The following is a 27,300-nucleotide window of genomic DNA, read 5'->3' as shown; positions in this document are numbered from 1 at the left end:
AAGAGTCTCACTGACATTTTTGAAAATGTGACAAGCATTTGTTAAATGGTGCTGAATTGGGTAGAATTCTACCAACTTTTTCACGAAAGGGGCTGAAAATGCCAGCGTGGTACCAACGGGCTGTTGAATGACAAAAAGGTCTGAATTTGGTACAATTGTACCAAGTGTGGCAACAATGCATGTGAGGGTTTGACACGTACGTCATAATTAGACATCGGATTTTTTTTTTTTTTTTTTTTTTTTTTTACAAATGCATTTGGTATATACATCTCTGTTGAACTTGGTAGGTTTTTCTAACAACAATAACACAGCTCAGTGCATATAATTACATATTTCGAAAGTTAAAACATATATTTGTGCTTAAGAGCATAGTTAGCTTATTCTATAAGTTTTTATTTCAGATGTATGTTTATAGCATGGAATAAATCCAATTTTAGTTTGTATTTTCAATGCGTTTACATGTCTATGCAACAGAACGGCTTTCTGCCTGTGAGGATAGAAGAATGCTTAGTTTGTGGAGGACCAATAATGTTAGTATCCGATCAGCAGAGCAAAGACGCTTACAATTGTCAAAATGTTAAGAGAAACATGATAATGATAAAGACATGGTAATATAGTGACGACATCAATTCATAAACATGAGACGTGAGGAGGAATGCTGCTCAGTGAATGTTTAGCTCTAATTGATGAAGTTCGACACGAGCTCTAGTCAGTTCCTGGTAAACTCGGGCGCTCTGTGTAAAAGAAATTGACGGATGTTATTGCCAGAAGTTGCGATTACAAAACTGAAATCATGGAAAACTACCTTCAAGGGATAAATTTTAACGTGTCAGAAAAATAGATACTAAAAACTTGTTCCTCCCTATAAATATTGTCCAATAACATCTATTGATGTGAAGAATTCATTTTCTGGCTACAAATGTCACAAACTGACGCCAAAAAATGTAGAGAAGCATCTTATGATATACTGTAAGGCTAATTACGGGAAGGAGTTCTTAAAAACGAAAACTTTTTCTTTTCTTTTTTCTTTTTTTTCTTTTTTTCTATTTTTGGTACAGTGGAAACGTGTAGAAAAGTGAGGCTCGTATCATTTCTTGTAAAGTAGATGCATTCTAAAATATAAACGTGAAGAAGAATGTAGAGATCGTGTTCTAATATTCAGTGAGATGTGTTTATTTTAATCTCATTTTAAAATGTTAGAAGTATACAAACTGTAACTGTCATTTAAAAAAAAAAAATGAAGAGAAGTTTCTGAAAGGCAAAGTACGCTTTCGAAAATGTATTTCACCTACAAGACTTTGTTATACCTTTGCTGCATATTTGAAAATGCCTTATTTTATTGCATTTTTAGTGTATATTAAGTGCATATTTTAACACATTTAATAGCATAGTTGTATGCACATTTAATGATTTTTTTAAGTGCATAAAAATTCAATGTCTAGTCATAATTCAAGATCAAATGTCAAAGAAAGGATTAAAAGTAATTCAGTTCTTTCTGTTTACATTTCTGTAATGTCAACGTCATCTATCACGTGATGAAGGTCCATATGGTTTGCTGGCAAGCGGAGGTGCATAAATCATGAAGGGAAATCTTTGAAAAAAAAATGTGATACTTGTTGGGGAATTTCCACTCTTGGTTTCTCCATATCCAGAAATTAAATTAGTAACCCTAGTATACTGCTCCCACATTTTTCAGTCTTTTTTTTTTAAATCCTGGTACAGTCAGCGACAACTATGTTTTTTTTTTTCCGTTTCATGAAACTAGTTGTAAATTTTCTGTACGTTTCAGCCATACCACCGTTTTTCTAAAATAAATTTTACCAAACGGAAAAAAACTTTTGTCGCTGACTGTATATCCTATGAAATTAACAATACAACGTACTTATCTACTTGTTCTTCGTTAAAATAGAATTAATTAGATAATCAATCAACATCCACCAAAAGAGATTATATCCATCAGTTGAGTAGCAATGACTAATAAAATGTCTAACGTTTTAGGTTATATAACAGCCCTGAGTTTGTTATATTAAAATTACAGAAATATTTCAAAGGTAAATTCATATACGAATTGTTCAAAAGATAACACAAAAAATCGAATTTATTTCAACTACTATGTTTTTCGTGGATTTTCTGCATTTAACCTATTATTTTTTATAATTAATTTTCTTTATAAATGAACTTACATAAATACCTATTATAGCTTCCTCATCCAGAAAGAACAAGTTTGGCCAAAAGCAATGATACCATACGATACAGACCAGTGTTGCCACAGTCCTAGCTCTGAAGTGGGCTGAAAAATAGTACCAAATTGAAACAAAAAGGGCTGAATTCATTATTTTATGCCAGTGTAATACATAGCTTTATAACACGAAACTAAAAGAGGTAAAGTTTTAGAACCCCCCCACCCACCTCTTCCAAGAGTCCAAATCAAGAAAGTGCTCGTTTTAAATATTATTTTTTAAAAACATCTAAATAGGAGGACCCCAAACAACCGTGGAAATAGATGAAACTTTTCTTTCACTGGCATCACTAATAAACAACTTAGCCCGGTAAGCCGGCAATCACGTCAATGTATTTTTTCGTCAATGTATTATCGATTTGGTGTAGAATCTTTGCAACGACACCTAAATTATAGATTTACTTGAGCACACGCTGGCCTTCTACAGAGTATTCAACACTTGTTTCAACGTGTGTGTGCTTCCCTTTTTATAAGATTTCAAGCTAAAATTTCCACCATGCTGTTTCTATCTCGTCTCCCTCATGCGCGGCGTGCGGTGCAGCGTCACAGAATGAATGTTAGCAGCATCTTTTATTTAAGAGTCCAACACACAGTATGAGTAACGTGAGATGTAGGAAAACTTTTACTGACACTTTTGAAAATGTGACAAGTATTTCTTAAATGGTACTGAATTGGGTAGAATTGTACCAATTTGTTCACAAAAGGGGCTGAAAATGCCAGCGTGGTACCAGCGAGCCGATCAATGACAAAAGGGCTGAATTTGGTACAATTGTACCAAGTGTGGCAACAGTGATACAGACCATAGGAAATGATATCATAAGATACAGATCATTATCCTTAATAACGTATACATATTTCTCCAGTGATGCCAACCTGTAACAATACGAAATTCCATGTCAAGAGACAAAAATTTCATTTTACGTGTGAATTTCCCACGTTATACTAATTAAAACTATGCTATAATATTAAAAATTAAATTTCTCTACGTTAGTCACTTTTTACAATATCTAAATGAATAAGCCGTAAATTTCGATCTTCTCGCAAAATCCCATATATGCTGCTTATTATCCCTTTCCGAGAAAATAAGGTCAAAAACTCCCACGATATGGGATTTTTCTCACAGATTGGCATCACTGATTTCTACAAGTTACCGTTACAAGTGGGACATTTTTAAAATATGACCCGGATGATGTTAACTTAAGTTTTTACAGAAAAAATAAAACAGGATATTTGGAGATTTGAACCCCACCTTTTGGGAGGGGGGAGATGACATACTATTTAAACCCGGGATTGGGAGCCCTATCCTAGTACACAAGAACAGAGCAATATGATTATTATTTTAAATTTTGACCGGTAGTGGAAAGAAACATTTTTTTTCCTAAACACCTAACTTACTCTGTATGAAATACACAATTTTAACACACTGTTGTTCTTATTTTGCAGAAAGAATTGATCACAGAAATGGCGAATTGGACGTCCAGTGTACAAGACTTATATAACTACTTGATGTATGAAGTAGAAGGTAAATACAATTTTATTTTTGAATAAGTGTACGTGTATTTATTACGACAATTTAGTAGTAACTGTTCAACTTTATGGATAAATGAAGGTACGCAGCAGGTCCGTAGCCAGCCCAAAAATGTAGGGAGGGGGGGGCCGGCTGAAGTTAGAGGGGCCGATCCAACCATATGATAGTTCATCACATCCTAGTTATTTTGCAAGCCTACTGTAAAAATTTTAGGGGGCCAGCTCCCCCTGGATACGGGCCTGGTACGCAGAGCACGGTGCGAATTTTCTGGGGTATGTGACAAATTCAATTACTTTGTATATACGAGGGTCATTTCAAAAGTCTTGCACACACCGCATGCGAGACCGTTTGAGTGGTGTGATCAAAGTCAGTTTTATGTCAGTTGTGAGTCAGAGTTCGGGCTTGACGGTTGTGTCTGTATTTGCTGGTTAGCGTGGCTATGTTGTAAGAAATTCAGCATTAAAATAGAAGGTGAAGCCGACTCAGGTCGGGTTACACATAGTGACCATCGTTCTTATATCAAAATCGAAACTCTATGTGGAAAGAATCCAACTGAAATTTACAATTCTTTGACGAGAGGTTTGTGGAAATAGTGTAGTGGATCGTAGCACTGTATCACAGTGGTCAGATCGTTTCTGTGAAGGTCGTGTAAGCACTGCGACAACCCAAGAAGTGGAAGATCATCAACTGCAATAGACTACACCTGTGAGATTATTGTGAATGACATTTTGACAGAGGGTCGACGAAAATTATGTGAGGAAATTGCAAATGAGGCCAAAATGTCTGTCACTTCAGTTCACAGAATCATTAGTGAAAAGTTAAGGATAAGATAAATCGCTTCCAGATGAGTTCCGCATGATCTGAGTGAAGAGCAGAACCCATATCGTAAAAGAATCGCAGAATTGCTTCAACGTTACCGAACAAAAGGAGATCATTTTCTACTATGGATTCTTGCAATTTATGAAACCTGGATACGAGATTTTGAACCAGAACTGAAGTCTCACCTCACAATGCAAAAGTTCCGAGATGATCCGACTGATCAACTCAACAATGAAAGTGCCCTATCCAGAATACAGAATTTACCAAAACATTGGGAAGCTGTCACAAGCAATAATGAAGATTATATTGAGGGCCTGAAAAGGAATTTTGCACAATAAATTATTTACTTCTATAATATCTTTCAGAGTGCAAAACTTTTGAAATGACTCGTATATTTCCAATGAAATTCCACTAATGGTCACAAGTTAGCAAATTAATCACAGGAATTAATATGCAATTAATACTTATAGCGATGGCACTGAATGTAATTATAGTACCCCTAGTGCCAGCCTCTGCATATATTGATTCTTAAGGTTGTTCGCTGAAACTCAACCCTTAATTTGTTGAAACTTAGTCACCAATACAAAAACAATGAAAAATATTTAACAATATGGGAAGTGAACAAGGTAGATCTACAAAATGCTATTAAATAACCTAATAACCATTAAGCCAGGTAGTATTACAAAATGCTATTAAATGAACTAATAACCATTGAACCAGGTAGTATCTATAAAATGCTATTTAAAAAAACTAATAGCCGTTGAACCAGATAGTATCTACAAAATGCTATTAAATAAACTAATAACCGTTGAGACAGATAGTATCCACAAAATGATATTAAATAAACTAATAACCGTTGAGCCAAGTAGTATCTACAAAATGCTATTAAATAAACTAATAACCGTTGAGACAGATAGTATCCACAAAATGCTATTAAATAAACTAATAACCGTTGGGACAGACAGTATCTACAAAATGCTATTAAAGAAACTAATAACTCTTGAGACAGTATCTACAAAATGCTATTAAAGAAACTAATAACTCTTGAGACAGTATCTACAAAATACTATTAAATAAACCAATATCCGTTGACAAATCTTTTCTTATACACAAGAGATTTGAGTGCACAGTTTGTGATGTCATAACTATTGAGCACCCGAATTTATACATTACACAAAAGGTGTTATAAACAACTATTATAATATGTTGCTGTAGTTTCAAGAGCTTAAAGATGCTTGTAAATTGTCACGCTATGCTACTAGTTATATTAAAAGGGCAATTAGAAGGAAAATGTCTTCCATTTTGTAATATTTATTAGAACCATCACCTAAGAAGATATTGATATAAAAACGAATGATATATACAGGATAATAATATATAACAAAGTAATATAGTGGAAAGAAAAGCACCAAGGGGAAGTCCTTGGTTCTCTCGTGTGTGTCCTTTAATGTTTTGTGGTCCTTCCTTCACTCAAATTAAGTCATGTAATATTCGATTACACAAAGCATACTCACAAACGTCCTGTAATGGATGCCAATCCTGGTAGCCACATCTTGGAATTTTCTGCGTTCTCAGTTCCTGAGCGACGTGAATTCGATACACCTAACTCACAGTTGTCAGATGTAGGTAGAATGATCTTTTGCTTAAAACACTAGTTTTTATATTGTCACAAAACTGTTTTGGAATTTAGAAAGGCACTTTGTGTGATTTTTTGATAATGAGAAAATATGTGTTTTTACTTTCTTCCAAAATAGTCACCTTGAAAGTGCTGTTTTGATTTTCTATAGATAGATTAAATTGTTATTTTTTCTTCATAAAGGAGACGTCACTGATTGTATGCACGTTTAATAATTTTTGAACTTTTCATTGTTTAATGTTTTTTGGGAATATCATAACCCCCCTTTTAATAAAGTACAATGGTCAACTGTTCGTGAGAACCAGTGACATGGAATCCCTTAAAATGTTTCATTGTTTAATGTTTGTTTAAGACCTTTATAACCATGGGGCTGGTGCACAAAAGAAAGAGAAAAAAAACACTAGAGGAAGGAGGCACTAGTAAACACACACACGAGAAAAAAAATCACTAAAACTGCTGGGTCCGTGTAGATGTCGAGCGTGATCCCAATGGTGTATCCGGGAAGGCTGGAACTCGGGAAATCCTGATCGTGGTAGTGCAGCACGTCGAGAGTCAGGACTAGTTCCTGGAAGTCTGCTATCTGGAAGTGGTGATCCTTGAGCCAAAATGGACAGCATCTTGTGGTCTGGAAGTCGTGAGGTCCATCATCCAGAAAAGGAAACTGCGACTTGGTAGGCATCATCCATGGAAACGGGTAGCAAGATGATGGGTAGCCCAGGTGCGTTTGTGAAAATAGGCCGGATGCGGAAAAGAAATTACATGACAGGAGGCACTGAATTACTTGTTAAAGACCATTGTGAAAACGTTTTTTTTAAGACTAAAGGAAAGAAGAAAAGGGAGAAGAGAAAATTAGGAAGAAAAGTAATGCTATTGCAAAAGGAACGTACAAGGAACAAAAGGGATAACTAAAAAATACGTATAATGGCGTACTGAAAAGAAGAAGGCACCTGATCAATCTTTAGGGAGATGCGGATATTCCGGGGTGTGTGAAAAGGCGAGACCCTTATGTTTTTATTATTATTATTATTATTATTATGATCATGTTTACTATTACTGCATGTGGTGTGGACGGAAGTATGGTCGTGGATAGCGAAAGTTTCCGTTATAGTAGAAGTATAGAAATGAAGAGTGAATTTGCCATTAAATAGGACAATATATATATATATATATATTAGTGAGACGTAGTTTATTCCTGGCCAAGATACCGTAAGTTGACCTGGAAGACAAATGATTCGGGAGAAAACTGCGTGAGGTTGCCAGTTATGAGCAAAAGGAGCTTGTATACGGGTGGTGAGAAAAAAATGGAGACGCGAGTGGCAGTGGCAATTTAATGTGTGCCGTTCGCGAATGTGTGGTGGTGGTTTTGTGTTTTATTATCATCATAATGAGAGGGTTTGTTAAGATATGTGGAACGAGGAATGAAAATGGTGGAGGACAGAGTACGAGGTAAGTTCCAAAAACCTTGTGTATGGATGAGAGAAAGCATTTCGTCCTAGCGACCTTAGTGATATCAAGTGGGGTCGGACCAGCCGTTCCCAAAAAAGGACGCAAGAAGGAAATGAGATGGAGAGTCTTTCCTTGCGCGCTTAGGAAAGAAAATGACGTGAATAATGAATGATGCCGGTATATTGCTTATGGGGAGAAGGAAAAGCGTAGAGGTTGTTATGAGCGTAACTAGGAGTCGTTGCACGGGAGAAATGGTGTGTGTACAGCGGGTTGCCTAAAACAGGAGACGAAGCATATGCAATAATAATGAACTGCCGGAAGAAAAAAAAATCCGCACGGGAGAAATATTGTCTGTAATGTGTGTTGCCTACCTGTAACTGTAATTATGGCATAACGAGAGACAAAGTCGGAAGTTTTGCCAGTGTGGTACTACAGAAAGGAATCATGTTTCACTAGGAACGTTAAATTAGATAATCAAAACATAACGTGAAATGTAATTGGTAGTTGGGTTTTGAAGTAATGTGTGGTCGGATCCTATTTAGAGGTACTGAGAAAGCGCTTGTACTTATACTCAAATTGGGGGTCTGGGTTTGTAGGTGGGATGTACAGTTTCAAACGGGTCTTAGCAATGACCGTTGGCTTCCCATCAATATCTAGAAGATACTCATCAGCCGAGACATTCGAAATCACTTTGTAGGGTCCCTTATAAAGACGGGATAATGGCTTACAAGTGTTAGGTTTTGTTGAGGTATCTAAGACCATAACTAAACTGTCAGGGAAGAACTGTGTTGGATTTTTGACCTTCTCAATGCGCTTCTTCAGATCAGTGAAAACTTGGTGTTTTCGAAATTCAACGAGGTCCCTCATTTCTTTGAGTGCAAGTAGGCGATCATTAGTATTCAAAGTTTCTTGTTGAACATGTAGCAAATTGTCTAATGGTAAAGTGGGATGAACGCCATAGAGGAGAAAATGAGGAGATAGACCAATGGAAGTTAAGGGTGATTTATTCAGAGCCGCAGTGGCATGCGCAAGGAAGCGAGGCCAAAATTTCTGGTTGTCTTGGCAGAGAAATTTGAGACTCGTTTGCAAGGAGCCTAATCTTTGTTCGACTGTGCCTAGAGAACGATGTTGATAGGGTAGGCCGTACTTAACTGTTATGTTAAGAGACTTGAGGAAGTTTAACGATACTGTAGACCGGTGTGAACTCTGAAGATCTAAGTAGATTGTGCGAGGAGTATTATATGGAAGAAGGATATGGTTTGTGATGAAATTGATGAAGTTGTCGCTGTTTGGAGTTGTTATGGGATGAGTAATGGTGAATCCAGTACAGTGGTCCGTAGCTGCATAAAAGTATTGGAAACCTTCGGGATCGCTGGGTATTAGCTTGCCTGCTAGGTCCAAAGAAAAGGTTTCAAATAGGCCTGACTGAGGAAAACGCTGAATTGTGGGGTTATTAGGCATGTAATTGCGTTTAAAGATGGCGCAGCCTTTACATGATTTAAGTTTCTGAGCTAGCCATGATTTTAGGCGCGGAAAGAAATACTTGTATCGCAACATCCAATACATCTTGGTAAAACCTATGTGAGTCATTGAGTCATGATACTCATCGAATAAAGCTGGTTTAAGACTGTCGGGTACGCAGAGCAGTAATCGAGAGTTAGGTACTCGGTACAGTTTTTTGTAAAGTATGCCTTTCTGAATAACGTATTGTTTGTTGAGACGTTGGAATGAAGGATCTGTCTCGTCTCGTTTGTTAAGAGTCTCGATAATTTTGGAGAAGAATTTATCTTCACCCTGTAGGCGAGATAGGTCCAAGTTGTTATCGATAGTTAGAAGTACAGAATCAGGCACAACTTCATTGTCCATGTCTATCGTGTCTTGCGTAAGAGGAGCAGGATGCCTACTAAGATAATCAGCTATGGGATTCTGATGGCTTTTTGCATGTTTGATTGTAAAGTCAAATGTATTAATGTAGTTTAACCATCTCAAAATTTTTGGGGATGGAACAATTGTTTTCCGAACAGCAAGAAGAGAAATATTGTCAGTAACTAGGGTGAAATGGTGGCCTAACAAATATTTTTCTAATTTCCGGAGAGAAAAGTACACTGCATATAATTCTTGATGGAAGATTGGAAGGGGGGAAACGGTTTTGGGATGTCTGGAAGAGACATAACAAACAGGTTGCACAATGTTAGTAGTGAGATCTTTCTGTAATAACACCGCCCCGACGCCTATTGATGCGGCGTCTGTCATGAGAATGTGGTGTGTATTGCGGGTGGAATATAGAGCAAGTACGGGGGGTGAGGTTAGAAGTTTCTGCATTGTCTCAAACGCTTGAACGCGCTCAGGAGTCCAGATGAGCTTTTTAGGATTGTTTGACAGAGCCTGATAAAGGGGTGCAAGAATGATGGAAAAATTTTTGAAAAAACGTCGGAAAAAATTTGCACTGGCTAACCAGCTTTTGAGGCTTTTGAGAGTGGCCGGTCTGGGTGCCTGAGCTAAAGCCGAAATCTTATCAGGGTCAGGTTGTAGAGTGTGATTGTCAATAATATGGCCTAAACATTTAATTCTTTTTGATCCGAAAACTGATTTTTTAATGTTAAAGAGCAGAGAATGTTTGGCGGCTTGCTGAAAGAAGTCACGAAGCACAATCATCATCTGATCGAACGAATCTGCGTGGACATACATGTCGTCAACGAATGATGTAATATTGTTGGGGAAGATGTCCCTATAAATGGTTTGAAGAGCTTGTTGAAGTAAAATTGAGGCATTTTTGAAACCCTGAGGAACAGATGTCAACTGAAGGTGATTGAAAGGGAGAGAAAGACCCTTAATGGAGAACGCAGTGGCCGGTCTGTCCTTGGGATCTAAGTCTAATTGATAGAAACTGGAGTGTAAATCAAAGGAGTTGAACCAAACTGAGTCAGAAAGAGACTCTAGAACGTCCTGTATATCTTCTAAAGGAGAAGCTATTGTTCTTGAACGGGAGTTAAGGCCCCTGAGATCAAAAACGGCCCTTAGCTCAGTTTTGGAATTTGGTTTTAAAACAAATAATATGTTATTTCTATACTGAGAATCTGATTGTTCAAACACTCCTTGATTAATGAGGCGCAGGACGAGTTCTCTTGCTCGCGGTCTAAGTCTATGTGGAATGACGAATTGGGGGGACTGAAAGGGAACGTCTGATTCTAAGTCTAACGAGGCCGAAAAGGTGGGTATTTTTGTGAAATCATTGTCGTGCCATTGAAAAAGAAAAGCATATTCAGAAAGTAGCGCCTTCATTTGAGCAGTTTGATGTTCGTTCATGTCAGGAGAAAAGTGAAATTTGTTAATGTCAATGAGATGACCGATTTCTTTAAGGCGTTGTGCTTTGTGTCGTGAAGCGTCCTCGTCCGTGGGAAAATGAACCTGTCTGATGGTGTAAGCGTTAGTGTTTTGTTCCGGAGGTGAAAATATGGAACCAATAACAATGGGAGTATTGGCCTTTATAATCTGGGGACGAGACGAGACGTTTGCAAGTGGCAAAACAAGGTTATCTATGGAAACAACAGCATGCGTCATATAACAGTTACTTAAGTTTCGTAAGATAGGAGTATGTAGCCGGAAGGATGTATTTGGAAAGTGACCGTTAACCTTGAGAGGAACTGCTTTAGCTGAATGGGGTGGTATGACAAGTCTCCTGCGTGCTTGAAAAACAATGTGAGGAGTGGGATGTTTTTTGAAAAAGTGAAATGTGTTTGTATTAACGCTGTGTATTGCATTATCGGCTGGAGGCATGCGACCTAGATGACGTAATGATAGGATGCCTTTGTCAAAATCAAGGGTTGCTTGATGGTCTTGAAGAAATTTACTGGAAAGGATAGCAGGAAAGTTTTTGAAAGGAACCAAACGAAAAAGTACAGAGTATTGATGACCATTAAAATTCAAGTTGAGAATGGTAGCACGGGAGAGATGTACCGGAGATGATGAAAGACCATTTAGAACCGTGTGAAGCTTAAAAGTACGAACCGAAGGGTCGAGTTGGTCGGCTGGAAAGAGACTGACTTCAGCACCAGAGTCAAGGCAAAAGAAGACATCCTTGGTCATGCAACGGGCTTTGACGTAAGGTAATTTGCCTTTGAAATGCAACGGTAATTGGAGGTAATCTGAGGAAGAGGGAGGGGAAGAAGGGGATGAGGAAGAATTAAGCGCGAGGAGACTGGTGCGCTCTCGCGCTAATTTTTGGCGTTTTTTGGTTTATTGGTACGAGAGTTTGTGGAGACAGGGGAAGGGGAGGGGAGGGAGGGTAGGTGGGTAGGGGTAGGATATTGAAAAAAGGGATGATAGAATGGATATGGGGGAATGGGTATGGTTGGCTGTTGTGTAGTATAGACGTTTTGGGGTTGAGAAGAATGCTTAGTATTAAAACGCTTATTGTTCTTGCCTTTACGAGAGCCGTTATTATGATCATTTCGTGGAGTGTTACGGGTTGGGGGAAACTGAGGGACAGTTTGACAATGAGAGGAGGCGGTACATTGACAACAATGAGATGAGTGTGTGGAGCAATGAGTACACGAGTTAGAAGAAGAAGTCGGATTGGTGGAATGAGAATGTTGGAGACAGGAGGACAGCGGATGGGGTGAGAGGGACTGTGGAAAGGGAAGGGATTTATGGTTAGGAGAGAGGGTGTTGTGATTGTGTGGACTAGGAGAACGAGAACGGGTAGGAGCGAAATGAACAGAGGTAGGTTGAGAATTTGAAAGGGTGTTGAGGTGAAGCTGTAACTGTGAGACTTGATGAGTCAGTTCTTGAATGGCGCTAGAAGTTGGGACATCTGAAGTTTGGCGTGAAAAGGAAGAGTCCGTTTCTCGCTTTTGGGCCATGAGCTGAGTGCGTTCTAAGGTTGTAACCTCATCAATAAATGTAGGATAGTCAGATATGGTGCGAGTGCCAAACCAACGTATGTTCTCGGGTGTCATGCTCGACACGCATTCTAAAAGAAACTCCTGAAAATCTAATTGCGTGTATGCCTGATCTGCCAGAAATTTCTTTGCGAAAACGTAATGAGAAAGTGGCTCATTGGGGAGTTGAACTCGAGCCCTATACCGATGAATGCGAGATCGTGGAACCTGCTCGTCGCCAAATTGTTTTAAGAATTTTTGTTGGACGGTTGACCAGGGAAGGGTAGAGAGATTTTGGGTGGAGAACCAATGTTGAGCGGGTCCAGAAAGGGACTTTTCGAAAATCTTTATGCATTTTGAGTCATCCCAGTTATTGACCAGTGCGATCTTCAAGAAATTTTGTAAAAATAAATCCGCACTTTGTTCCTTGGACGCACTGTATATATCGGGAATGATGGAGGAAATGCCTGCCATATTGTTTGAATTTTGAATTTGAGGAGTGTTTAAGGGAATGAAAGAAGCCTGACTGCGAGTCGTGGGCATGACAAGAGAATGTGAGAAATGAAATGACCACAATGGAGTTAACAAAGCAATAAGTGCCTTATATGTGTGAAAAGAGGAACACAAACACTAAGAACCACACGAGAGAGATTCCTCTGGGGGAGCCATAATATGTTGCTGTAGTTTCAAGAGCTTAAAGATGCTTGTAAATTGTCACGCTATGCTACTAGTTATATTAAAAGGGCAATTAGAAGGAAAATGTCTTCCATTTTGTAATATTTATTAGAACCATCACCTAAGAAGATATTGATATAAAAACGAATGATATATACAGGATAATAATATATAACAAAGTAATATAGTGGAAAGAAAAGCACCAAGGGGAAGTCCTTGGTTCTCTCGTGTGTGTCCTTTAATGTTTTGTGGTCCTTCCTTCACTCAAATTAAGTCATGTAATATTCGATTACACAAAGCATACTCACAAACGTCCTGTAATGGATGCCAATCCTGGTAGCCACATCTTGGAATTTTCTGCGTTCTCAGTTCCTGAGCGACGTGAATTCGATACACCTAACTCACAGTTGTCAGATGTAGGTAGAATGATCTTTTGCTTAAAACACTAGTTTTTATATTGTCACAAAACTGTTTTGGAATTTAGAAAGGCACTTTGTGTGATTTTTTGATAATGAGAAAATATGTGTTTTTACTTTCTTCCAAAATAGTCACCTTGAAAGTGCTGTTTTGATTTTCTATAGATAGATTAAATTGTTATTTTTTCTTCATAAAGGAGACGTCACTGATTGTATGCACGTTTAATAATTTTTGAACTTTTCATTGTTTAATGTTTTTTGGGAATATCATAATTAGTTCATATGACATCGTTTCCCACGTACTATGTGACTTACTTTTTATATTTTTATACTCTTTATTGTCTCTAAGTGATTAAGTTAAATTTATAGACTATACAGATGATGTTGAATGCAAATTCTTAGTTCATACAATATTGTTTTGTAGATACTATGTGACTCATTTTTATATTTTATATACTTTACTGTTTCTAGTTATTCATTTAAATTTATATGCTATACAGAGAGTGTTGAAAACAATTAAAAATCCATATAATATCGATTTATAGATACTATGTGACTGATTTTTATATTTTATATGCTTTATTGTTTTTACTTTTTCACTTAAATTTATACGCTATACAGAGGATGTTGTAAATAGTTAAAAGTTCATATAATATCGTTTTGCAGATACTATGTGACTCATTTTTATATTTTATACATTTTGTTGTTTTTAGGTTATTAATTTAAATTTATCTTCTATATAGAGGGTGTTGAAAACAATTAATAGTTTATTTTGTAGTATTGTCTGGTCTACTTTCTAAGTTTTTATAATCTTCGTTGTTTTTAAGTTATTTACTAAAATCTATGATTATAGAGAGTGTTTAATATAAATATTAGTTCACATAATGCCGCTTGGTGTATATCGTCTGGCAAGAATTCATATGGTACTACGAGCTCGGTTTTACAGAGTTATTTACTTACAGCGCCATTAGCTAGTATGTAACAGTACAATCTATTACAATGAGCGAAAGCAAAGTATAAGGAGACAAATGCTTAAAACGATTGTAGGCATATCCAGTACCGGCCCTAGATTATTTGCGGTAATGGACTTTAAAATGAATTTATTTTTCGTTTCCCCCTCAGGATACGCTGTTTGAAACAAAGTAACATGATAAATAATAACAGGTAAACTACATACTAACTATTTTCAATAATTCATTTTAAACGTTTAGCAATGTGGATTTGAAACTGGACAAATATAGAAGCAAACATTTTCCGTGACGCAATAAGATTTTTCGATAATTCGTGGAAATAAGTTAAATTACTATTGCTTATGCTTTGCTGTGTACAAGGGCACCTTCCTGGGGGGCTCGATCCCCTTAAAACTCCATATATTTTTATGAATATGTACTTTTATTGTTATATGTATTATTTTACGAATATACAAACCCACATCCGAATGAGCCCCCCTCCCCCAAAGTTATAGAGATATCGGCACCCTTGGCTGGGTACTGTTTTATTAGTAACTATGTTTATTCATCGATTTCTTCCCTAAATCTTGAACTTTTCTGTTGCAGAATAAAATATTTGAATCCTAATGATCCCTTTTCAAAAAAAAAAAAAAAGTGTGTATGTACGTCACTGTACGTGTAACGATTCTAAATCTGATAATGCGTAGAATTAATGTGAAAACAAAGTATGTTGTTCATAAGACATAATCTGTCATATGCAGAGTCGTTCTGACGAGTGACTAGTGCCACACTAAAAAGTTCGACTAACATATGTTTCATGCAGTAGTCAGAACTTAGTACGACGCTAATCGCACGCAAAAATGACTATGAATATGACCCAATAAATGTAGAGAATTTTTCATGCGATTTAGCGTAGTCGTTTTTCCAACTCTCTATGTATGATGTAGAAACGACGTCATTAACTTGTTCCGCCACCAACGAATTTAGAGAAAGTTTCCTTCACATTGTTTTGTGCGTGTTTTGCGTCGTTTTATGCGTCACCGGAAGTGAGTCAAAATAGGCCTACAAATATGGAGGAACAAATCATTTTCGTCCCACCTTGAAGGCCCATTTTGACCCACTTCCAGTGACGTACAAAAGGTACAAAACAGGCACTAAATGATGCGAAAGAAACGACCTCGAAATTTGATAGTGGCGGAACAGTGGATCATTTTTGTCCCATCTTGGAGGCCTATTTCGACCCGCGTCCGGTGACGTACAAAACGTAGAAATAGATGCACAAAACGGCACAAAACACGCATAAAACGATGTGAAGGAAAAGACCTCGAAATTCGTTGGTGGCGGAACAGCATTAAATTGTTCCGCCATAATTGTAGGCCCATTTTGACCCACTTGCAGCGACACACAAAACGTGGAAATAGGCGCACAGAACGGGATAAAATGATATGAAGGAAACGACCTCGAAATTCGTTGGTGGCGGAACAAGTTAATGACGCCCGTAGAGACATACTTTGTAGTCAGAACCAGCAGAGATAACAGGTTAATCAAAACAAGTGTTGCCAGTCTAGATTAGTCATTATCTGCAAAATCATCAACTATGCCTTATTTGCTCGTCATCACTGTCTGGTATCAACACTAGGTTTTCTGCATTCTTCTTGCTCTCTCTGTGTGGTTTACTGGGAACATGAGCAGAAATCTGTAACGTCAGAGAGCATCCAGTGGAAAATAATTTATCTAGGCGCAGTTCGCAATTTTGCTGTTCACTTTGTTTTTGAGGGAACAACAGAGATTGGAAAGCGGTTCACGGTGGGACATTTTATTTTTATTAAACCTTATCTTATGTATGCGATCAGGATGTAAATTTCGTGTTTTTTTTTCCCTAGTGTACTCTACGAAATGAAATTTGAAGCATTTCTTTTACAAATGTAATTTATAACTTGATTTTTATGGTAATAAAATATATTCTTGACTTCATGGGGCCCACAAGGAGTTGAGAATTGCTCTGGGAGACGACATCAGAAAGCTTGGGAAACGCTGATCAAGGGGGAAATAGAATATTTGGGGAGTTGTATATTCGATTAGTTGGCAACAATGATTGATATTACTGAAGTTCTCCTTTCTGCGAACGTCGGAACAACTCTAATATTCGTTGTTATTATTAATATTATTATTATAACTGTTAATTGACTTTTTTTTAACGTAGTTTTCATCCTCTGTCTCCTGCAAATATTATTTTTAAAATCCCCTGGAAGTTATCTAACGTGCTTTTCTCAAATTTGCAGAGCTAGAGACTCCTAGCGGTATGTAGAGATAATTCAATGTGTATATATCTTGAGATTTTTTGAAAAGTAAAATATATGTGCGTTCATAGCACAAGAGACTTAAAAGTTTCTATGGAACGTTTTAAATACATAGAAAAGTGAATACTCTTTTTTTACATTACAAAAGATATTTATAATATCTGAACATGGTTCTTTTAAACTCTTAGAAATCCATACGAAATACGTCCAAAATGAACTAAAATGGACTTGAATCCTTTGTGCATTGCAAGGAGATTTAGATAGAGAATTTAAATACGAAATATGTCCAAAATGAACTAAAATGGACTTGAATCCTTTGTGCATTGAAATGAGATTTAGATAGAGAATTTAAATACGAAATATGTCCAAAATGAACTAAAATGGACTTGAATCCTTTGTGCATTGAAAGGAGATTTAGATAGAGAATTTAAATACGAAATATGTCCAAAATTGACCAAAATGGACTTGATTCCATTGTGCATTGAAATCGTGAGAATGCTAAACCTATTTGCAACATTATACTTATTTTTCTAACTTAATCTGTTTTATTTTGACAGATCCAAGAGTAGCGGACTGGTTCCTTGTAAATCCTCCATACATAAATTGGGCGATCGTTGGGTTCTACTTATACTTTGTGACTTCACTAGGACCAAGACTGATGGCCGATAGGAAACCCTTTCAATTAGATAAATTTGTTATGGTTTATAACTGTTTTCAAATATTAACAAATTTTCTACTCTTTTGCGAGGTAAGTATTATGTCATATGAATATATTTATCAGTTGACTAATCTTTACTCAATATTAATCAAAATATACCCTGAGTGGTCACTGAATTGCAACCACATAAGAAGGTGTGGCCGGCAGCATAGCTGATAACATGACCACCACGATTGGGAGTATTGCAGAGAAAGAACCTACCCGAGGCTATATATTGACAGACAGCACACTGTTACTATGGAAGGTGAACAGGATTTATCCGCATTCCAAAAGGCATGATCGTCAGTGCTTGTGTCAATAACCCAGACAGCAATACTTGTCGGATGCGCCCGTTCCAGTATAGTGAAGGTGTTTAGTCAGAAACAATATTAAGTTGGAGCTATCATTTCTTATACCTCCAACCAGTGGCGTATTTAGAGGGTGGGCTATCGGGCTCAAGCCCCCCTCCGGAAATAAATTTGTTATATGCATAACTTCGTTAAAATTTGTCGGCACCCAAAAGGAAAAAAAATATAAGTACTTATTCATTCCTTGTGCATAGCTCCCCCGAAACAAAATCCGAAATACGCCACTGTCTATAACCTGTACTTAATATTGTTTCTGATTGTAAAAGGAGTGACAAGAAAATGGGGTAAAGACTTCCAAGAGACGGAACTGCAGGGGCTTACGGAAGATCACATCGCGGGGCGAAAGTCGCGTCAAATTGCACGTGATAAGCAAACGAACGACCAGTGTCCAGGAATTACGTGACCAATACAATAATGCATGTATAACAGCCATATCCCACGCAACTATACGGCGTACACTGTCACGCATGGAGTTCCACAACAGACGTCCCACTCATCAACCGTTTCTCACAAATCGTCAGCACCGACTGTCACACTTGGGCACAGGAGCACACTAACTGGATCGCAGATGATTGGAGAAAGGATGTGTTGGTCCGAAGAATTACGGTTTGTGCTACACTATTCGAACGGGCGCGTTTATGTGTGGTTCCAACATAACGAAGCAATGGACCCCTCGTGCATGGTGCGTACTGTACAGGCAGGTGAGGGCGTCTGTATGGTTTGAGGATGCTTCTGTTGGGGATCGTTGCTGTGCACATTGTGACATTCGTTGTGTGTCTGCAGATGTTAGGGGATTATGCACACTCTAATATGTAACACTTCTACCTACACGGAAACACGATTTTCCCGGACGACAAAATATGGTGCCTGCTTGGCTTGAGGAACATTCCACGAAGCTGCAGCATATGAATTGACCTCCTAACTCACAGGATCTTAATCCTATAGAACATCTGTAGAATGTTGTGGAACGAGTTCTTCGCGCTATGATTCCTATACCAACATCTGTGGGGTCATTGTGGGATGCCATCAGGAATATATGATGTCAGATCACGGTGGAAACATATCAGCAACTTGCAGAATCCATGTCACGTCTTATCCAGGCCGTCCTTCGAGTAAAAGGTGTACCAACAAAGTATTAGGTAGGTGGTCGCAATTCAGTGAGTACTCAGTGTATTTAAATACAGGGTGTTTCAAATGTTTGAACTCTCTCTTTTCTTATTAGTGAAGCAACTTATATAATGTAACAAAATATTCTCATAGATATGAGAAACATGTAGGTAGAAAATTGTGTGAAAAATAACGTTGGTTATATCCAACAAATATATCATGTTTCACAGAAACGAATTTGAATTGTCGCACTTTCCGTAATCTTCTTCAACGTGTCTTGTAACAAAAGAAACATTCACCGAAGCTTCAACACACACTGTATTTTAAACTATAATGTGTTACAATTTCGGATATCTAACATATCCTTCATCAGGCACTATAGAACAGAAATGGAGATACATACACACACACACACACACACACACACACACACACACACACACACATATATATATATATATATATATATATATATATATATATATATATATATATATATATATATATATATATATATATACATACACTGTAATCATTCTTATGGAAAGTCTAAATTCTATTGGCTGAAGCCTTCAGCCAAACCTGTAGGCCTCCGTTTCCATTTTACAACCAATCACCTTCCGCCATTTTTAGTCCTTATAAGGACCTTTTTCAATTTAATCTTCTCTACACTATCCAAAATTCTCTGTCATAATTCATTAATAGGTAAACCCTCTGTCTAGTTCATCAGCTTATCTCTTCCTACCTTCTTTATCTATTTCCTTATTATAACTCTCTTCTCTATCTCCAACACTTCATTTCATCCCAGTTAATTTTGTGGTTAGTCTCCCTAACATGTTTGTATATCGCATTGGTAATTTTCTTCCTCCTCTCATCATCTTTATGTTGTTTTATCCTTTTCTTTCATTTTCTTTCCCGTCTCTCCTACATATGACATAGGGGTTATCGCAGTCCCCACACCATACCCTGTAGATGACTTCTTCTTCCTCTTCACTAATCTTTTTGGTGCCTTTTCTATTCTTCTTTTTTCATTGGCTTCAGCCAATAGAATTTAGACTTTTCATAAGTATAACTATATATACTTATCGTTCAATACGTTCGATACTTTTTGAACACACCTAGTATATAGTGTAGTGTTTTACTTACTATAATTGTATCTGTTTTTTTTTTCAGGTCACGTATTTAGCATTTTTTAAAGTGAAAGTCGATTATTTGTGTCAACCGGTTGATTACTCTTACGAGCCTGATGCTATACGAGTAAGTACACACTAGCTTATATTATTTTACTTAAATTTATTGACTCTCATTTTCCGTTATAACTTAGTGAGTAAAATTATCAATTAGGAAAAAGATCTTTTTTTCTCTTGAGAATTTTGTATATTTAATTAATAGTATATTCTCCATATACAGGGTGTTTCAGGAGGAAGAGTCAATACTTCGGAAAATGGTAGTATGGGTGATTCTAAGCAAAAAAAAAAGTTAATATGAACATGGGTCCTAATCTCAACGGTTTGAGAGCTACAGGTTGTGAACCATTTTTGACTTTATGTTTCGTGTTACTCACCCTGTATATACTCTACAGAGGTGAGATATTGTGGATTTGAAAGGAGATGGAATTGCCTTTCCAATGGTATGCAACACGTGGTAGTGGTGTCTTTGAAAAGGGGGTTATTGAGGGAAAGTTAAGATTATGTAAGGGAACTGGATGGCAACACTGATTCCCAAATTTTCCTCAATAACTGCCCTTCCAATGACACCATTGCCACGTGTTGCATACCATTGGAAAGGTAATTTCATCGCCTTTCAAATCCACTATGTCTTACCTCTGTAGAGAAAATATAGGGTGAGTAATACGAAACATAAAATCAAAAATGGTTCACAACTTGTAGCTCTCAAACCGTTGAGTTTCATATGAACCTTTTTGCTTAGAACTACCCATATTACCATTTCCCCCAAATATTGCCCCTTCCTCCTTAAACACCCTGCAAATTAGGATGTGATTAGAAAAACTAGCTGTTCTTCGCCGGTTTACAACTATGCTTTATAGTGAAATGCAGTGGTACATGGAGCTACATTGTCAAAATTACTTTAAGATTTGGTAGTGACTGAATATTTTAGGGTGAAGCAATACTTCACATAACAGAAGCTCACACGATCAATATCGTAAATTTCTACTACTACTGTCATAATTGAAGATGAACCATTCTTCTAGTTTGATTTGTTGATCTCTTTCCTTCTTCAATTGATGTATGCGTTACAGGAAAATAATCTTATATCGTATAAAACTAAATATATGTTTGTTTGTTTATCTGCTGTACAAAGCTACATCATTGGGTTGGATATATTTCTGAAGGGTGAACAAGAAATTGGTAGACTAGAAAATCTATAAGAATTGAAAGATGTTTTTGAACTTTATTTCCAAACTGGGATAGTACATGAGAATGAGGACTCCAACAAAACAATTTAAATAAGATTGGCGTTCTGGATGCCTTTGTACCGAATTTCATGCAGATTATGTATTCTCCTCCGCATCAGATGTAGACCTGTATTTCGCGCAACTTCTTGGCTGAGAAATTTCCAAATCCGCGTAAAGCCACGAAGACTTTTGGTGGCTATGTGGGGACGTTCAGCATACTTCTGTTTACATACGGCCCAAAATGCCTCTTTGGCCTGTGCTTGGGGTACATTGGGCTTGTTCTTTGCTTTCTCAATGAAGGGGATGCCTTCACTACGAAAAAAACTTTACAACAGTCTTGACGTAGTGCGACGTAGCAAGGTCCGGCCAAAACAAAACGTTGTCTCTTCGGCGTCCGGATAAGAAAGGAATCGATCTCTTCTCCAAACATTTCGAGAGGTACACGTTGGCGTTGATGGTGCCTTCAGATATAAAGGGCTCCGAAATTTTCCCCTCGCTGTCTATTGCTTGCCACACCAATATTTTCTTGAAGAACTTGCTCCACCTCTTCGTTTTTTCGTCGTATCCTAGCACAGCTGGATCCGAGGCATGGAAATACCCCCTTCCTGGAACTTCATCTGGCTCCCAAGGCACATAGAACTCATCATTCACTACGAAGACTTTGTGCAGGGACTTTTGGTAAATGTAACAGTACCCTGCCTTCTCCCGCTCCTCCTGATCGTTGACGTATTTGAGTGGAGTTTTCTTTGCATATACCTTAATTCCCAATCCTTTCTGCTTTATGAACTACAGAATTGACTGCCTCAGCTTCAACTTCTGTGTAGCACGACAAGTCGACATCGACGGATCTCTTTGAAAAAACTTCTGCACTTTCGCCATCATCTTCTGTCCTGATTCCACGGCTGGACGACCAGTATGTTTGCGGTAACTTCTCTGCTGAGTAGCCTCGAACCTGGAGATCACTCAGTATATCGTGCTTTTTGGAACATCTTCGTCGCGAAAATAAAGCAGTATTTTGAACTTACTTTTGCTTGCTTCATTTTCGTTATATGAAATGATGCGTTTTCCCACCACTTCTTTCTCCTTTCGTGACATCGTGAATACTGAAATTTCAAACGGACAATTGTGGCTTAGAAGTAGACAGACAGAAACACCGAGCACGTGCTCGTGTTTACAGTTTGGTCAAATGGCGTGCCTGTTTCATTGTGCATATACGGCTTTTCAGTGTACCAATTTCTTGTTCACGCTTCAGGTAAGTAGGCCAAACAACGTAGGCTATTTAGAATTACAATGCACATCGTTTGAGATAACTGCATGAAAGAGATGTTTAGAATTTTGCCATACTTCTGGGTAACTGCAGAGAAGAGACGGTAGACCACATAGAATTTATTGTTACTTCTTTATTTTTGAGGAACGCACGTATAGTGTGTTTTGACGATTGTATAGTGTGTTTCAATCAAAGACGGGTACTTACCATATAGAATCATCATGTTCGTCTTAGTTGACGATAGTATAGTGTGTTTCAATCAAAGACAGGTACTTACTGTGTAAAATCATCATGTTCGTCTTAGTTGACGATAGTATAGTGTGTTTCAATCAAAGACAGGTACTTACCGTATAGAATCATCAACCATGCTCCTCTTAGTTGACGATTGTATAGTGTGTTTCAATCAAAGACGGGTACTTACCGTATAGAATCATCATGTTCCTCTTAGATGACGATAGTATAGTGTGTTTCAAGGACAGGTACTTACTGTGTATAATAATCATGTTCCTCTTAGTTGACGATAGTATAGTGTGTTTCAATCAAAGATGCTTACCGTGTAGAATCACCATGTTCCTCTTTCATTTAGTTAGTTATCACCTGTTCCATTTACTATCACAATATTAATATGAAAACTAGTCTTGTGTGTCACAAACAACTTCCACATCATTGAAAGTGGAAACTTTTTTAAAATTTTTTAACAGATATAGAAGAGAAATGAAGAAATAAAGATAAAAGAGCTAGTTGCATTGGAATTGCAAACAGATATATTGAGATTGAAGCTTGGTACCGGTATTGAATTCTATAAAAAGAATTAACATATTTCTTCTGCAGGTGTTTTTGCTTCACCTTTCACTAATATAATAGATTGTTGTTTAAAGAAAAAAGACACGCCGAGAATGTATTTGAAATGTTTAGGCCTTCTTGAGTCCGAGTGCTATTTCCCTCCCCTTTGTTGTTCATGATAGGGTACCATATTTAAAATCGTGGCTTTTAAGATTTGTTTTTTTTCTCGGGAAAGAGGGAGGCAAATGATATTGCACAGGGCAGCAATTCCTTATGGTCGACCCTCACCAAGATCACATCATAACATAATTGTTGACACATGTAAATCAATAAACACAAATGTACAATATTTAATACAACGTTACAAAATGTGGCATTCCAGTATGTTCTATTCCAACATGGTTATCGTTATACCTCACATTTGAGAGCGTCACTAATAATGCTACCTCGAAAACAAGAACTAGATACGGTATGTCTTTTAGGTTCGCCCTTCCAACAGAGTTTGACAGTTCCTTTTGTTTAATGCAGAATAGATATGTAGTTTGCAGCAAAAAGCTGATAAGTAAACAATGAAAATTTGGCAATCTAAGTTGCAGAAAAAACAAAAGGATCTTTAAAATGATTTGTACGAGGAGAAGTCACAAAGTAAAGGGACAATTTCTCGTACTAGGGTTTGGTAACACTGCTAGTATCCAGCGCTGAATTAGTGTCGTCTGCAACACTTCTATGCAGCGTGTCACTCTTATTCCCGCGTTAGTTGTTGGAGTGTAGCAGACCGTTAAATATGGCAGCTCCATTGTCGATCTGCACCAAGAAGGAAATGAGAACAGTGATTCGCTTTTTGTTTTCGAAAAGTGTTAAACCTGCGGAAATTATTTGTCGAATGCAAGCGCAGTGTGGTGACAGCTGTTTAACGTGAAGCATTAGGCACAAAGGTTGGAAAACATTTGGTCCGTTATCGTCGATTTTTACAGCAAATAGTTACTGTAAATGAAACTTGGGTACATCATCACGAACCGGAAAGTAAAACTGTGAGTATGATTTGGAAACATCCATCATCACCAGAAGTTAAGACATTTAAACGTCAGCCATCAGCTACTCATTGATATGGTACAAAATTAGTTACAGGTGCAACGGAAAACATTTTTTTCTCTGACGAAATAAAAAAAAAGCTCGTGAAAAGTTGCGAAAAGTGCGTTGAAATGCAAGGATATTATGTAGAAAAATAATGTATGTTTCAGTTTTCTATCATTAGAATAAATGTACCTTTTCTCGCCTTTTCTCAAGTCCCTTTACTATCTGACTTCTCGTATCTTCGAAATATTGTATGTACTTGTAAATCAACACTCCTATAACATACTTTCTTTTTCTTTCTTGCAGTCAGCAGCGGCTTGTTGGTGGTATTATATGTTAAAACTGGTAGAACTCACAGATACGGTAAGTATTTTTTCTTGTCTTACAATATGTTTACATAGAATACAACATTAGTAGATTCAAAACATTTTCTCTCCATTAAGAAATAATGTTTTATTTATTGTATTTTTTAAAAAAGAATTAATAGAAGATATTATAAGGTGCAGTCAAATGAAAAGGTCCATTTCCATGTACAGACTTTATTACTAGATAGAGATATGTAATGACCTTTTCTGTTGAGGCACTTATCCCACCTTGACTTGAGATCATAAATGCCCTGGAAGAAGAACTCATTGGATTAAGTATGGAACCATTCTGTCACCGCTTGCTGCACTTCTTTATCCGATCCCGACTGTTCTCCCCGAAATGTTTCTTGAGTGGCCCAAAAACGTGGAAATCACATGGACTCAAGTCAGGACGGGGTGGTCTTGCACTTCCCATTTCCACGATCCAAAAGATTCTGTGTTTGTTTGACAACATGAAGTCGAGCATTATCGTGCAATAAAATAATACCCTTTGTGAGGTTACCCCCAGTGTTTATTCTTGACTGCTAGCTGCAGCCGACGGGGAATATCGCAGTCTTTGTTGGCGTTTTTTGTTTCTCCTTTGGGGTGGAAACCCACTGGCAAAGGCCCCTGCTCGTTGAAGAACACAGTCACCATGACCTTAGCAGTTGAAGTTGTGGAACGGATTTTTTTTATTATTATTATTTAGGCGACCCTGCATGCGTCCACTGCATACTCTCACCTTTGGATTCCGGTTGAAAACGTGGGCATATGGATTCATCTCCGGCAATGATCTTTCCAAGAAAATCGTTGCCCTCGTTCTGATATCGCGTCAAATGGTTCAGTGATATTCCCATTCTGTTGTGTCGCTGTTCCTCAAACAAACACTTGGGGACCTATGTAGCACAAACCTTCCGGTAACCAAGTCTAATGAACACAATGTCATGCACACTACCTTGGACACATGTACTGGAGCACTAATGGCATCCAAGGAGACTCGTCTATCAGTTTTAATGTAATTGTCAATAGCAGCAACTGCCTCATCATGAATACGATTCGTCACCTGCCCGGGTCGCGCATCATCAGTCAGTGTCTTCCTGCCACCACGAAAACGTGAATACCACTTTCGCATTGTTTTGTCTGAAACACACTTCGCACAATACACATCCTGCATTCTCCTGTGTATGTCCACTGGATGGACACCTTCCGCACAAAGAAAGTGTATATACGCCCCGTTGTTCTTCCTTGGTAACGTTGGTCACTGGTACCTCTATTGGTGAGTCACACGGCGCCACGTCTTACCTGGGGCGGAGAAGGGAACATTGATAAGTAACCAACCTTTGCTAGCATGCCACACTGCGCTCGTGTGCAACAAATTTAACATTTATTATGGCCTACACATATGTGGATATAAACAGCAAACAGGACACACATCTCCCTCAACACGTTCTTCTTATATTTACAATTGGACCTTTTCATTTGACTGAACCTTATACATAGAATGTTAAACTGAAAATTAAACGAAAAAAGTGAGATGATCATAGAAAAAATTGAATTCAAAATTTGAGCGGATTTACACGTTTCATGAGCCCTAAATGTCAAAAAATGCATTTTTGGGTATCTACTAGTAACGGATCTAGAAGGTAAAGACGGGGGTAGCCAGAATCCAGACTTTGATAGCTAAGGTATATTATAAGTTTACTATAAACTTTCAAAAAATATATAGATAATAGCTTAAATTATTTTTATCACTCAAAAAGCTAGAGGGCCTAGATCCCCTAGCCCCGGGTAAGATCCGTCAGTGGCTCTTCATTCGTTCGTTCCGTTGTAAACGTGTCCACTCTCCTAAAATCTTAGAGGTCATATCGTTCAAAGCATCGAATCTAAATTTAAACCTTAAGATTTTTATAAGATTCTCTAGGGTCATTTTTAAACAAAATCTTTCTTACCTGTGGGGTTTATAGGATACCATAAGTGTGTATTGTTTAAAACCTCATATAACATATACTACTGCTGGATTTTTTTATTGCTCAGGTGTATATGCATTGCGAAACAGGTCTCATGTGTTTTGAGAAGGAACTCGTCAAATTGATGGGGGTCATGACGTCATCTATTTGGCCTTCAAGAGTACGACGCAAAAGACTTATTTTGTTTCCGCGCAAATGCTGTCCAAAAGGTTTTATGGTATTCAAGAGCACATATATATGTCGTCGATATGACCATCAAACAGGGTACACGTGTTATTTTTAAATATTTTTCAAGTAATTTTGAGATCTGTACTTAACCCAGGTTCGGTCCAGAAAAGTCTAAACTTTTGAAAAAGTGATTTTGGGATGAACGTGACAAGTGTTGAGT

At 37.6% G+C, this 27,300-nt stretch overlaps 1 protein-coding gene across 2 annotated transcripts in view; it reads left to right on the top strand.

Annotated features, from left to right (window-relative positions):
* The window catches only part of LOC145672930 (very long chain fatty acid elongase AAEL008004-like), a 63,641-nt gene that overhangs the window by 22,477 nt on the left and 13,864 nt on the right, over nt 1–27,300 (top strand). Inside the window, exons 2-5 of one of the 2 annotated variants that reach the window (XM_081742149.1) lie at nt 3,683–3,761; nt 17,447–17,637; nt 20,235–20,318; nt 24,908–24,964. In XM_081742149.1, the coding sequence (XP_081598275.1) occupies nt 3,683–3,761; nt 17,447–17,637; nt 20,235–20,318; nt 24,908–24,964 (411 nt within the window). Of the gene's footprint in view, nt 1–3,682; nt 3,762–5,803; nt 7,669–17,446; nt 17,638–20,234; nt 20,319–24,907; nt 24,965–27,300 lie in introns of those variants that run through there. The other variant, XM_081742150.1, reaches the window with a different exon arrangement.

The sequence above is a fragment of the Thermobia domestica genome, chromosome 16 (assembly GCF_964235325.1).
Source record: "Thermobia domestica chromosome 16, izTheDome1.hap1.1, whole genome shotgun sequence".
In the NCBI taxonomy this organism is placed as follows: Eukaryota; Metazoa; Arthropoda; class Insecta; order Zygentoma; family Lepismatidae; genus Thermobia; species Thermobia domestica.
The sequence above is the reverse complement of the archived record's forward strand: the minus strand, read 5'-3'. Positions and strand labels throughout refer to the sequence as shown.